At 35.1% G+C, this 12,928-nt stretch overlaps 1 protein-coding gene across 2 annotated transcripts in view; it reads left to right on the top strand.

Annotated features, from left to right (window-relative positions):
• Positions 1-12,928, top strand: part of LOC145673376 (PX domain-containing protein kinase-like protein) — a 74,188-nt gene that overhangs the window by 40,350 nt on the left and 20,910 nt on the right. Inside the window, exons 9-10 of one of the 2 annotated variants that reach the window (XM_081743023.1) lie at positions 28-187; positions 11,825-11,877. In XM_081743023.1, coding sequence (XP_081599149.1) covers positions 28-187; positions 11,825-11,838 — 174 coding nt within the window. In that variant the 3' untranslated portion in view covers positions 11,839-11,877. The remainder of the gene's footprint in view (positions 1-27; positions 188-11,824; positions 11,878-12,928) is intronic. The other variant, XM_081743022.1, reaches the window with a different exon arrangement.

Genomic DNA, 12,928 nt, shown 5'->3' with positions numbered 1-12,928 from the left:
CTTTATACGTTTTGATTTCCATTGTAGAAGCTTCAACAGCAGCAGCAGCAACAGCAGCTACAAGAAAAACAACATTCGCAACAGGACTTGCATCAACACTTAGTGAATGGAAAGTCACCTGATAGGTCAGAAAGCCCCAACAGTACAAGTACAGCTACGTCAGCAGGGACTGTTACGCCTCCTCCTGGTAAGTTAAATACTCGATCTAAAATAAAAATATGGTTCATTTGGATAGAAGAAAACTCGACATGTGAAAGCAAAATAAAAGGTTATTATCATGTCTTCTGTTCTTAAAACACAAACACATTTAAGGTGCTAAATACACACACTTAACTTTCAAGTCAAGAACTTATATATAATATATTTAAATATATATATATATATATATATATATATATATATCGGGTGTTGTAAAAATGGCGCCCACGGACCACAGAGCAATATTCTACAGCTCAAAATAAAGTGAAAATGTTATATGATGGAATGACCTTTGGGGCCTCCTTCAGCCGCTATGGGAATCAAAATTTCACTATGTGGCAACATCGCATATTCACTTGGAACCATTAGCATTGCTCTATAAATCCATCAAATAGTTACATCGATTGTTAAAGTAATAAGTAGTGCTAGTGCCAACGTCTGTTGACTTCAACTGTCATCTGGCAAGAATCCATTTAATTATTTGATGGCTTGGTAGATCTAATTTATGGTTCTTTATCTGCGACGTTGCCATATAGTGCAATTCGCGTTTCCAGACAAGGACCCGAAAGGTATACAAATATATATATATTTTGGTTTATTTTGACTTGTAGAATAGTGCTCTGTGGTCCGTGGGCGCTATTTTTAGAACACCCGATATATACACTTCATATATAACAGCTTAACTGTGTAATCTGTGGAAATTCAGCATTTTTAAAATTAAAATCCAATATTGATCTATTTCAATATATTGTAGTTTATTGATAACGTTACATAACTTACATTTTATGTAATAGTACAGTTTTATTCTAAAAGAGCTCCCTCCTTGTTAAATGGTAGCTAGCGTTCTTATGTTTCTTACATAAGTAAGGAACCTGGGTTCGATTCCCGGTAGAAATATGAGAGATTCGGATCACATATTAAGTTTTAGGTCTATGTCTCATATAGCTTCGATGTTGAGATGGAACGTTAAGCAACAAATAAAAAGGGCTTATTCTCAAAAAATACTCATTCACTTATCTTTTAATATTAGTACAATGTTGCTTTTCAGCCGTAACTTCGAGAAATTAATAATTTCCATCTTCAATAATTCTCGAGAATTGTTAATTATTATACCATGCAAACCTTGCAGTAGAAAATTTTCAATTTCGCGCGGGAGAAAGGAACATAACGTATAAGAATTACAGAGGTATAACCTTTAAAGGTTGTAAGTTGGTAAGTGCAGCATACTGCGGTATATTCTCATGCAGTCAAAACATACGAATTTATTAAGAATTTGCGTGGTTTGTATCTGTATAATTTCAGTATTGATTTGTATTATTTCTTCGTCACTTTGTACTCAGACTTAATAGGAGGTAACCGATTATCGTTTATGTAAATTATGAAATGCGAGTATTATTTTGAGTGTAAAATGTTCGTTTGTTTTCAAGCCAGATACGATAAATAATTATCTTTGACTTCCTTACGCATACTGTTTGATCCTCGTAATAATAGTGTTAAGGATGTATTCGTGGAAAATGCATACATACTATACACTATATTAACAAGGGAATACCATACTCTGTTATATCACCGATTCGCCTAGGCTTTGTTGAGATGAAGATATGCTTCTGAAATTTAAATTGATACATAATTTTGGAAGCTAATGGCCCTCGATTTTTGAGATATTAATTTACTTTAAAGTGTGACACAGTAACTAACTTACATGGAGAGACTAAAAACTGTGTAGAAATGAGCATGTTGATTCGTGGAGCTGAGCACAGATCTCGGTAGAACACTTATTTTTTTTTAATTTATACTATTTTAGTTTTTTCCTATACCATTTGTAATTGGTACAAATATCTTATTTATAAGTTATCATTGTTTTAGTATTTAAAAATAGAAAAACATTTTGCCGTACATCCTTACAATGAATTTTAATACATTGTTTCGTGGTTTCGCTCGCTTGTTCTTCAGTGCGACTCTTTCGGCTACTTGTTAAACGTAGAGCATCAGTAAGTATCATTATTTTAAATCAAATTTAAAATTAATAAACTCAGAATGTGCACACCTTGTTCTTCTCTATCCTTTTACGGATTCATTCGAAAGATCATTAATCAACGAAGTTTCACTGGTTATTTGTCAAATTAACAAACCATAGTTAAGAAAGTGCGGATAGAATTAGTTGTAAAAGATCGGAAGAAAAGAAAACTTGAAATTTTGGTGAATAAAACTTTTTTACAATTTTTTATCAAGGCTCGTAAAAAACTAATTGAGGAATATTATTTTTTAGTCTTTTTAGTAGTTCTTTGTTACATAGTCATTGCAAAACTAAACTTCAGCAACATATTTGATACAATATCTTGTTTTTGTAGGATACAGTTGCGTAACTAGAGCTATTGCTGGCAGGGGCGGATTTTATTTCAGCTCCAATTCCCCATTCAAACATGCGCACAATCAAACATACTCAAATATAGGAATTTGTTCTTGGAAGCAAAGACATAGTACTATTCATTAACTGAGGGAGAGATAATACTATTCATTAACTGAGGGAGAGATAATACTATTCATTAACTGAGGGCTTAACTATTTAAAATATAGATCCTAATTATTTCCTTTTCACTTGATAATTGTTTAACTAGTTTAATTTGAATTATTTTTTATGTTAATGTATTATACCTACAATTTAGAATGCTTTAACAGAGTTGAATGATTTTTATTTACCTTATTGATTAGAAGTGGCCAACCTTTTTAGTTTTGAGGACTACTTTTATTGCAGAAATCGCTGGTAGTCTACTTATGTCAATATAGACCAGTGGTGTACAATTATAATGAACGAGAGACCCATAATCGTGTTTAATAGTAAAGTGGAGGGACGCAACTTTAAATAATAATAAAAACCTCCCACAGTTCCGCACCTCATAATAACCATATTCAGGAATATTCACTGATTCACAATATTCACGTAAATAGCAACGTGTTCCTTCACATAAACTAACTTCTACAATCCGAAAATAAGCTTTTCTGTAAATAATGCGCAGAAAAATGTTTTGTTGCGAAAAGAGGAATAGACTTGTCAACTTTAGAGAAAAATACACACTGAAAAAGACCGTTACGACCTTACGGTTATTACGAACGAAAAAAAAAAAAAAATAACATTTAAAACAATTTATTACACAAAACACTTATAAAATGATTGCTAAGAATACCGGCTTATTTAAAGCTGTATTTGTTATTACTTAAAGTTATACAAAGTAAGCAATGTAGTTTATACTGATTATTTTTAATGGGATTTCTTCATATATTAACTCGCATTGGAATCGATAGTATAAGAATAATAAGAATAAACCACCGCCAGTTACCTTTGTCGGTCTTACGCGTTGGCCAAGCCTGTTATAGATGAATGAATGATCTAAGATATATATGCTAAAATAATTCAGTTTCGTTTAGATATGCATCAGATGGTGACATTCCACAGTCTTTGAAACATCATATACATAATTATGAGCACCCTGTAGTTATTACGTGTGTAATTAATTCCCAGCATCCGTTCCCTTCATGTAGCAGACCGTCATTGTTGGGGAGGGGTTGGAGTTGAGAGGGCAGCTTCATTTTTTCACGTTTACATTACCCTTCATCCGCGTGTTCTCGCATACCCTCTCAGCCGCGAATACCACAACAGAACCCGCGGGTTTTTGTTGGAGTCGTGGGAAGTGGATGGTCCGTGGACGTCTTCCTCCATCTGGACGTCTTCCTCCGCCTTCCTTCATCCATCAGCACCTTTTTTTGTGGGGTGGTGGGAGTTATCTTTCTCGTTCGACAGTTTTTTATAGTCCTACGGTGAGGGCGTGCTTATGGGATAGTCAAGAGAGAAGCGTAGGTTCTCCTCGCAAGCGCCTTGGCGCACACTGAGACAAAACGTCAATCTAGCTTAAAAAAAATGAAATTGATCAAAACCATGGGTGACGAAATGTGTCTGATAGGGTAAAATCAAAGTTACATTAATCCATGTTTGTTAGAACAGTCACTGCCACAATATATGAAAATGGCCACTGTAAAATTGATTTTATTTGTCGGCTTTACATACCGTGAGTTGAGATGCCTAAGTTAGTAAGATATAGTCACGATATCATTTGGCCAAAGACACTAATGAATCTCTTATTTTTTTAATTATTAGTTGGAATCTGTACGTAAGTTTGAACAAGTATGACAGCAATAACAGCTTGTGTCATTGCATTTGTAATAGCAAATGGAGATGCGTGCAAATGGCGTATTATGCATAAAATTCATGTAGACTTAAAAATGTGCAAATGTTTGTGTTTTCTTATGGAATCTAGTGCAGAGAGTAGTATTTCTTCTTTAAATTTCGTGTATCATATCTTGCTATTAGCTGCTATCTTCTAAAATACTTATCTTTTTCTTGTGGAGATGCATACCTCTTAGGCGCCCCGAATAGCATCTGAAATGGAAAGACGAGAACTTTGCGTCCAAGTATTTCTCACCAAGTCATTTAGCGAAGGATTGTACAGGTATGTAATGGTAAAGTATAACCTAAATAATAGTTCTAGGGAGACATTAAAGAAGAATTTAAAATATATATGTGCATTCAAGATTGATTTCGACAAGAGATGGAAACAGTGCTGTAGAAGGAAAGATCTTTTTCTAAGAAGGTTTAGTGCTTGGGTTGATGGAAAAGTAAAAATATATTTTGAGAATAATTACTGTGTATCCATGGAACCTGGTCCGTCAGGAAGAGGGAGAAAAAAAAAGTTTAGTGCAAGTGGAGGAAACACAAAGAGAAAACGTCTGCAGTCTCTGATAGAAGAACACTCTACAAAAGAGATCGTATTAGCAGCTGGCGTTTCCCTTAGATACTCATGAAATAGAATGCCGCAGGAATTGTGAAGAATATCGTTCAGTCATCTCCGCGATGGCTACAAGATATAAACATGCTTTCGACTCACCTCTATGTGCACCCACGCCATAGTCCCAAGAAGAATTAGGTTTCCTAATAGATAATGACTTATCAAAACGACAGTATATTAACATACGTATGGATGCAAAAGCAAGAAATAGTGATATTTATCCTGCATATAATGTTCTGAAAAAAGCAAAACGTAAGTGTTATCCTTCCAAAATCTCTTCTTTAGAATGTTCTATCAGAGGCTGTACACGTTTTCTTTTTGTTTTCTCTCCACTTGGACTAAACTACTTTTTTTTTTTCTTCCTCTTCCTGAAGGACCAGGCTTCATGGATGCACAGTAATAATTTTATATATTTCTGGTTTTCGATCAACCAAGCATTAAACTTTCTTAGGAAAAGATTTTTCCTTCCTTCTACAGAACTGCTTCCATCTCTTGTCGAAATCAACCTTGAAAGCACATATATATATTTTTCGTCCTTAATGTCTTCTTAGAATAAGTATCTAGGTTATTTTTTGCTACTACATACTTATACAGACCTTCATTAAATGATTTGGTGAGAAATACGTAGTCGTAAAGTTCTTGTCCTTCCATATCAAATGCTATTCGGAGCGTCTAGGAGGTATGTATCTCTGCAAGAAAAGGATATATATTTCAGAAGACAGCAACTAATAGCAAGATATAAAACATGGAAATGAAAGAAGAAATACTACTCTCTGCAGTAGGTTCAATGGGAAAACACAGACATTTGCAGACATCTTTAGAATTTCACGTGAATTTTATGTATATTACTAAACAAAAATATACTTGCATGCACCGCCATTTGCTATTACAAATGCAATGACAAGCTCTGTTATTACTGTTGTACGAGTGGACTGTAATATCTTACTCACTTACGCATCTCCAATCACGGTATGTAAAGCCGACAAATAACCGTGATTTTACAGCGGTTGTTCTCATACACCGTGGTACTCTTCTACAAACAAACATGAATTAATGTACCTCTGACCTTACCCTATCAGACATAAGTCGTCACATGGTTTTGATCAATTTCAAATTTATTTATTTATTAAAGCTAGATTGGCGTTTTGTCCCACTGCGCAGTGTGAAGTTGCTGCGTTCACAAACATTTCCTTATTTATAAATGTGTATTTAATAACAGCTTCTTATGGGTACTAAAAAATCTTTAAAATCGGGTCCGGGCTCACCCTATCGTAAAAAGCCAAAAAAGTGAGAACGAGACACACTGAAGTTGTAGGTAGTGTGAAAAAGATAAATATCGCGGCGCCTGTAGTCCGATATCTTTAACTAAAGATAAAGATGTTGATAATGCAAATCCTGAAGCTAACTGTCCGAGTGCTATTAAGGGCATGACCCCTTTCCTCATTAGTAAAATTATTACTCATAACACTGGACAGGTTAACGATATCAAGAAATTACGGGATGGTACTTTATTGGTGGAAATGGTCGACGAGAAACAAAGAGCGAAGCTCTCAAATTAACCTCTTGGACCAGTGAACGTGTCGGTAGAACCCATCGTCTACAGAATGTCTCTTGCGGTGTGGTATCATGTTGGAACTTCGTAAATGCACCGGGGAGGAAATTAAATCGGAGCTGGCTGATCAACATGTTGTAGAGGTAGCTCTCTTAAAAGTAAGAGGTCAGGTGAACTCGCTGCTACTCAGTCACTAATTCTTATTTTCAGTTTGCCTACACTTCCGGATTACGTGAAGGCTGGTTATTACGTACGGACCCTATATTCCCAGTCCCCTGCGCTGTTTCAAATGTCTACACTTAGGGTACATCAGCACTTCATGAAATATGAGTGCTGCTCTTTGAGCGAATTGTTGCCAGGGTGCTCATGGTGTGAAACCCTGTACAGCGACCAAGCCCTTTTGTGTCATCTGTAGGGGGAGCATTCCGTCCTCGTTTTCTGTGCTCTTTACTACTGTTGCAGCCACCTCTTGTAGATCTGTGGTAACTCAAACGTTCTACGTTTCCATCCAAACTGATCTTGTTCCCGACAAAAATCCAGAAATTCAGACCCTAGTCGCATCGACTAGTGTACCTCCCAAAACCCTACGTTTCTTTTTTTGTTTGTACTGGTCTTCGGTGAACTCCAGCTCTTCGTCGCTCACGTTGTATCGCCGGCCTAATATTTAGCCAGTATATACGCCAACTCAGTGATATGGTCCTTTACCCGAAAAGAACAAACTATCCAACCACCACCATGTTCGTAAACCACCTTCAGTTTCTTTGAAATCTGATAAGGGGAAAGACAACCTGATGTTTACTAAGTGAACGATACTTGACCCACGTTGAAAGGTTCGTCTCGAACGTTGACCTCTGATGTTTTATTGTTTTTTTACGATTGTTATATTTATATATTTTCTGTTGCTACTATTATTACTATTTATTGTTATTGATATATATTTGTTACTCGCATATATTTATTATTTTATCTCTTCTTTTAGATCTTCTCTTTTGCAACAGTTTTTTTTTTTTTGTTAAATTTTGATATGTTTAATTTTTAGCTTTTATTTACGGCGGTCGTGTTGATCATGACAGGGATAAATAGCCTCGATGCTGACGTCCCCATTAGACCTCAATCAATCAATCAATCACTCTATTGAGCAGTCGTGTTGAACATGGCAGGGACAAATAAACTTGATGCTGACGTCTCCATTAGACCTCAATCAGTTAATCACTCTCTATTGAGCAGTGGTGTTGATCATGACAGAGACAAATAGGCTTGATGCTGACGTCCCCATTAGTCTTCAATCAATCATTTGCTCTCTATTAAGCAGTCGTGTTGATCATGACACGGACAAATAGCTTCGATGTTGTCGTCCCCATTAAACCTCAATTAATCAATTCCACTTATCCCATCCCAACCAAATCTCTGTTTTCTTACCAATATTTTGACGGTTCTTACAACAAAAATTCGATGATTAACTCGCTTCTGAATGAATCAGAGAACAGAAGAGAGTAGAGAAAGACTGCTCTTAAATCGAAAGAAAGTAGAATATATTCTGTATTACTTGTAGACAAAAACAAAATTTAACTCAAATAATAAATAGTTAATAACTTTCCTGTAAGTGTTCTGAAAATTGTAGAAAGCAACAAGCAGTTTCGACAGTCCAAATTCTTTCCTCAGTGTGATTGAGAAACTGAAGCTGCTTAATCCGTCTTCGTAATGTAATAAATAAAGCAGCTTTAGTTTTTCAGTCAGTGAGAAAATGGTCAGTGGTTCTACAAAACTGTTTGTAGCTTTCTGCGATTTTTAGGTTGCTTATATCCAAGTTTTTAACTTTATATTATGCATCTAATAGTATTTTTAAGCTGTTTTGCAAGTATTAAATATTCCTATGTAAAACTTAAAACCTGTCTGAAGGAGATCATGTAACTATTCTTCCTTTTTAAAGAAAATAGCACGACCATATTTTGCAGCAATATACTAACAAAATTCAGAATAAGCTCCACGTACATAAATAAATAAATAAAAGCAGTTGTTAGCGATCTTGCGTCGCAGTCTGAAGTTCCCAGGTTCAATCCGATGATAGGCTATTCTACCATTTTTCCATTTTTTCTTCGTTCAATCGATCTCATCAACCGAATATCGAGATGGCATTTCACGACGGGGTATCAAAATGTGCACTCACCTGGAATAAAACAACGTCGATTCTTTGAGACCGTGATGTGTAACGGACCGTTTCAGCCGATCCGTTTACAGAATAATGTTTCAGAATAATTTTGTAATGTGCACTTTTATTTCAACTTTCAAATGTCGACTGATTTATGTTTATTTTATTGTTTGTTATTTGCCGACATTATGTCAATCTGTACTTGTTTATTTTCATTTATTATTTGTTAATTAACTTATGTGCAGTGAAGCTCATATTTCATTTCTATTTATGTCTCTGGTAATAGGATATGATATTCTTTATCTGCACCTAGGATACTGCCAATGGACTTTCTAGCATATATAAATTACCTTTGAAAGTTTTGTAACCAAGATTGATACAAAATATATCTTGATACATTGTGTTGTCGTTAAAAAGGGTAATGACAAATTATTCTCAAACTAATCCTGTTTAATATTTTGGCTTAAGAATTTTCATGAAAAGGAAGAATCTGTAAAATATATTTATCTCGGAATCCTAAAATTGACATTAGCTGTACAAAACAGATCGGATGTATTTTTCCTTTTGATGTCATTAAACCAAGTAAGTTGTTCATAATATTTATTGCACAAAATGAGTCCTGAAGATAACGTGATCTTATGTTCTTCAAAATTGGGTTTGAGCAAAAGTACTAATAGCAATTAATTGATATTTAGTTTATTGGTCATAATAGAGCATCTAGCCTGCAATTTTGTTTAGTAAAATGGAACTGGAATTTGACTTACAAACATAGATGTATGTGTATATTCTTCGATATGTACTATAAATGCTTTTAAGATATTGAGTTACTACTGCAACAATTAATGAAAGTAGTTATTTCACTGTGCATGTATGAAGTTTTGTCAAATGCCCAATGTGCGAGTAAATGCTAATAATTGCAGAGCTGACATAATATGGTTTGCAACTCTCGAAATAAAATATGTATTAGTAACATATCATTAATTGCAATAATTTCCAGGTCTCGTTGAACACTTTTAAGACTGCTACAACTTATCTAATTGTACAGTATACATCCGATTATATTCACCTTCTTCCGAGGGCCACACCGTCGTGTTTCCGAACTTGCAATCTGGATAAAGTCCAGATTTTAAAGGCATTTCGGTTTTTTTTTTTTTTTTTTTTTTTTTTTTTTTCAAAAGTAAAACAGGACAGAACAATTCAATTAGTTACTCCCTTCGGCCTTCATCTGCGTGAGGAAGAGAAGGGTGTTTCACCACAGATGTTATTAGTCCTTTTGTGCATAGTCACCGTGCTTCGTGTCACATTTTTGCCAATGGTCCTTCAATTTGCGTACGCCAATTTTGTAGAAGTGTACACTTCGGGCTTGAAACTACATTTCTACTTCAGAAATGACGTCATACGTGCTGAAAAAATGGCGTCCTTTGAGTGGACGCTTTACTTCTGGAAAAAGAAAATCAGTTGGTGCTAGGTCCGATGAATATAGAAAGTGGGACAAGCTTTCATATCCTAACTGCACTGCCTTCACTATGGATGCACTAGCTGAACAAGATACATTGTCTACCAACAGCTGCGTCCATTTTCTGATCATTCCTCTTCGTTTGGTCTTCAGTTTCCTTCGTAACCGAGTTAGGAGATGAGAATAATACTGACTAGTGATAGTTTGAGGCTCTGGTAGATAGTCTTTCATTATGATCTCACAGTCCTAAAACATGGAGAGCATCACTTTGGTGGCAAACTTTTACATCTTTTCCTTTTTAGTGTTGGAGGAGGAAAGGTGTTTCTATTGTATGCTCATTTCCTTTATTTCAGGGTCTTGGCCAACTTTAATTTATTATGATTAGTCAGCCTAAAAGATCTTCTTCATTACAGTCACAGCGATTGAACATTTTCCTTGACACTTTCTCTAGACACAGCTGGTTATGAATTATATTCCAGACAGATCCATAACTAACACTTATTTCAGTATCATCACTAAGTGGTTAACCACCTGTCTTCCAGTATGATCTCCACTTTCTTTGTCATAACGGCATCGTCTGTGAAAGATCGTCTTTCAGGTCTACGAGCGTCCTGAGTGGTCTATTTTCAGTTTGAGACTGCAGTTTCTACTTGGGTACTCTCTCAAATAGGATGAGCTTTCATTCCCATAAACTGCTTTCATCTCCTCGTGACTTGATTTTTCTGGTTTCCAGAAACTTCATAATGTGCCGTGCTCAGGTTTATCAATCATTGCATCTTGCGGTTTTTTTTTTTTTTTTTAAGTCGAGTACGAATTAGTATTTTCCTCGTAGTTCGTCTCCTTTGGTGGTTGCACAATTTTATATATATCTCGTAGATATAGGAATTTCCTGGCCGACTTTCCACTTTCTTTTCCATTTCTATTGTTGTTCATTGTTTATGAATCAAGTATAAATTGGGCTCGCAGGTTGTAACTGAAATTTGACATATAAATAAACAATAAGAAAAGGAAAAAAAAGATGTCAGTCATTCCTACTGTCGAACTGTTATTTCTGCTGCTTCATTCTTAGTTGTTTTTGGGAAGTAAACGGTTGTTACTTATATCATGTAATTAAATATAACCTATAAAATGGAACTAGAAATATTGCCCCAAATTCAAATGAATTATAAAAAAGAAGTAGTGTTATACCGAGAATTGGGCTCGCTTACAAATCAGCTCAGAACAGAATAGCTTTGATAATGATAATAATAATAAAAAGTATTTAATATTTAGCAATTTTAAGAAGTTTAGTTGGCTCAAATATTGAAAGTTGTTGGAAATTAACGCGGTATAGCAGTTAAACTCTCTTATTATTTTTTTTTTTTTCAATAAAGCCTATTTAATTCGGTGATAATGATGTTGGTGGTGTTTCCTTGTAAATGAATTACGTTTGTTGATATTTTCATAACCAAACTTATAAAAGCTAACAAAATAAAAAGAAAAGCGCTTGAACAATCCTGTCTATTTTAGAGGCTTTTGCGTATTGTTTGTTTGTTGTAGAATTGATGCATTTTCTCTCCCTTCTCGATGATTTGTCAGTGTATGCTAGTTGTTCTATCCTTATCATTCTATGATTTTTATTTGTCTAGGACTGAAAAGCTGATGAAAAGTCAGGGATGGATTCAGAGCTTTAAAATCACATGTAGGTTATTGGCAAATTGTTTGAAAATTGTAGTTTGGTCTGCTCGATGTTAGATATTTTTTTAATGTAAATTGTTTATGTAAGATTTTTTCATGTAGATACACATTGCAAGTTGGGATTCATCGAGGTGTAGCAAGAATATTTATCGTATTTATTAAAACAATTAATATCGGCAATGTCACTGTAAATTTTCATATTGTTTTTTTTGTAGTGTATAGTATTATAATACACAAAGTAATACTGTTTTGTAAGCGATACGTTATTTTGATATAAGAAGATGCTTATGTAGAACTTTTAAATTTTATACGCTCCAACATGAAAGTAAAAAAGGAAAAAAAAAAAACGATAGTGAAAATTTACGGGGTGCACGGTGGCTCAGTGGTAGAAGGCTTATCTCTGGTGCGTGGGGTCCCTGGTTCGATCCCCGATCAAGTAAGGTTCTGGTGGACAACAAAGGAGCTAGGGTTTTCTCGGGGTACCCCCGTTTCTTCCCACTATCTCATTCTACCATCATTCACTTGCTTTAATTGTCGTCTCCTTTAGCCTAACAGGGAATAATTGTGGAACGTTAAAGATAGTGAACATTTTCTAGACATGCCTATATATAGGACTGGATTGAATTTGAGTTTAGCGGCCCGTTCAGCAGCGAGAGACGTAAAACTACAGCTTAATGTGGAATCCGAACCACATAATCTCCCGTCGGGAATTGTACCCGAGTGTTCCACGTCAAAGGTGCGTACACAGCCATAGGGGGCCCATAAGCATATATAGAAAAGGAAACAAATTCCTTACCATGGTTTATCTGAAAGAGAGCATCAAGCATCCAATACATACATGCAAATTCGGTACATCTAATTAAAACAAAAGCTAATATTTGGAAGAATTTATTTCGTAGAGCGTAATTCTTTGCTCCAATGACAATGACAGAACAACGTAAATCGACTTTTTATTAAACATTGGGAGGTAAAGTGATTACATGATTAACACTTTGCAAAAATGGCTATATCAGGTCTCATCATCTCTGAAATCGGGCATTACTAAAACAGTTGAT

This window comes from Thermobia domestica, chromosome 16 (assembly GCF_964235325.1).
Source record: "Thermobia domestica chromosome 16, izTheDome1.hap1.1, whole genome shotgun sequence".
Classification (NCBI taxonomy): Eukaryota; Metazoa; Arthropoda; class Insecta; order Zygentoma; family Lepismatidae; genus Thermobia; species Thermobia domestica.
The sequence above is the reverse complement of the archived record's forward strand: the minus strand, read 5'-3'. Positions and strand labels throughout refer to the sequence as shown.